Source organism: Orbicella franksi, chromosome 11 (genome assembly GCF_964199315.1).
Source record: "Orbicella franksi chromosome 11, jaOrbFran1.1, whole genome shotgun sequence".
Classification (NCBI taxonomy): Eukaryota; Metazoa; Cnidaria; class Anthozoa; order Scleractinia; family Merulinidae; genus Orbicella; species Orbicella franksi.
The window spans coordinates 15069401-15070003 of record NC_138155.1 but is presented as its reverse complement, the minus strand read 5'-3'; the positions used below and the strand labels follow the sequence as shown (position 1 = coordinate 15070003).

Below are 603 nucleotides of genomic sequence, written 5' to 3'. Positions count from 1 at the left end.
ACGAGCATTTTAAAGAGTCTTAAAATGCACGCGTCATTAGGAGTCTTGAAAAGGGCGCATTTTAAGGCGCCTTTAAGTGTTGAAGGGAGTATAATTACATAACGATATTTAGACGGACTGAATTTATGTAAGTGTGTTTTTGGTATTTGTTATGTCTAATGACTATTTTTATATAACATTCTGTTGCCAGCTACTGATAATGATCCCACTGTTGTGTTCACCCGCGACTATTAAACAGTGACCAAACTGTATAATCAGAACGATCAGATGTCCTGTCACGCAAGCCTCCTGGGGATAATGTGATATGCTTTAAATTTGTAAATCAATTTGGCCGCCATATCAGTAATAATTAAGAATGTCAAATATTTTGAAACGATAGCCAATAGCCAGTGAATGAATACATATAGATGTAAATTAATGACGATGTTCATCTACATAAATTTTCTTTTGCTCTAAAGAAAAACCTTCCTGTGGGTACCCAATCGAGAGCATATCAACAAGAACTCTAATCGAGTAAGACTCTACGGAAATGTGGTTCTGGATCACATCATTGCTTTTAACTACCATAGCAATTCTTGGAAACGCTCTCGTGATATACCTCCT

General features: G+C 36.3%; 1 protein-coding gene across 1 annotated transcript in view; it reads left to right on the top strand.

Annotated features, from left to right (window-relative positions):
* Positions 1-241: 241 nt before the first annotated feature.
* Positions 242-603, top strand: part of LOC145502506 (octopamine receptor beta-2R-like) — a 1128-nt gene continuing 766 nt past the window's right edge. Inside the window, exon 1 of the mRNA XM_081481815.1 lies at positions 242-603. This exon is cut by the window's right edge and continues 766 nt beyond it. Coding sequence (XP_081337941.1) covers positions 530-603 — 74 coding nt within the window. The 5' untranslated portion in view covers positions 242-529.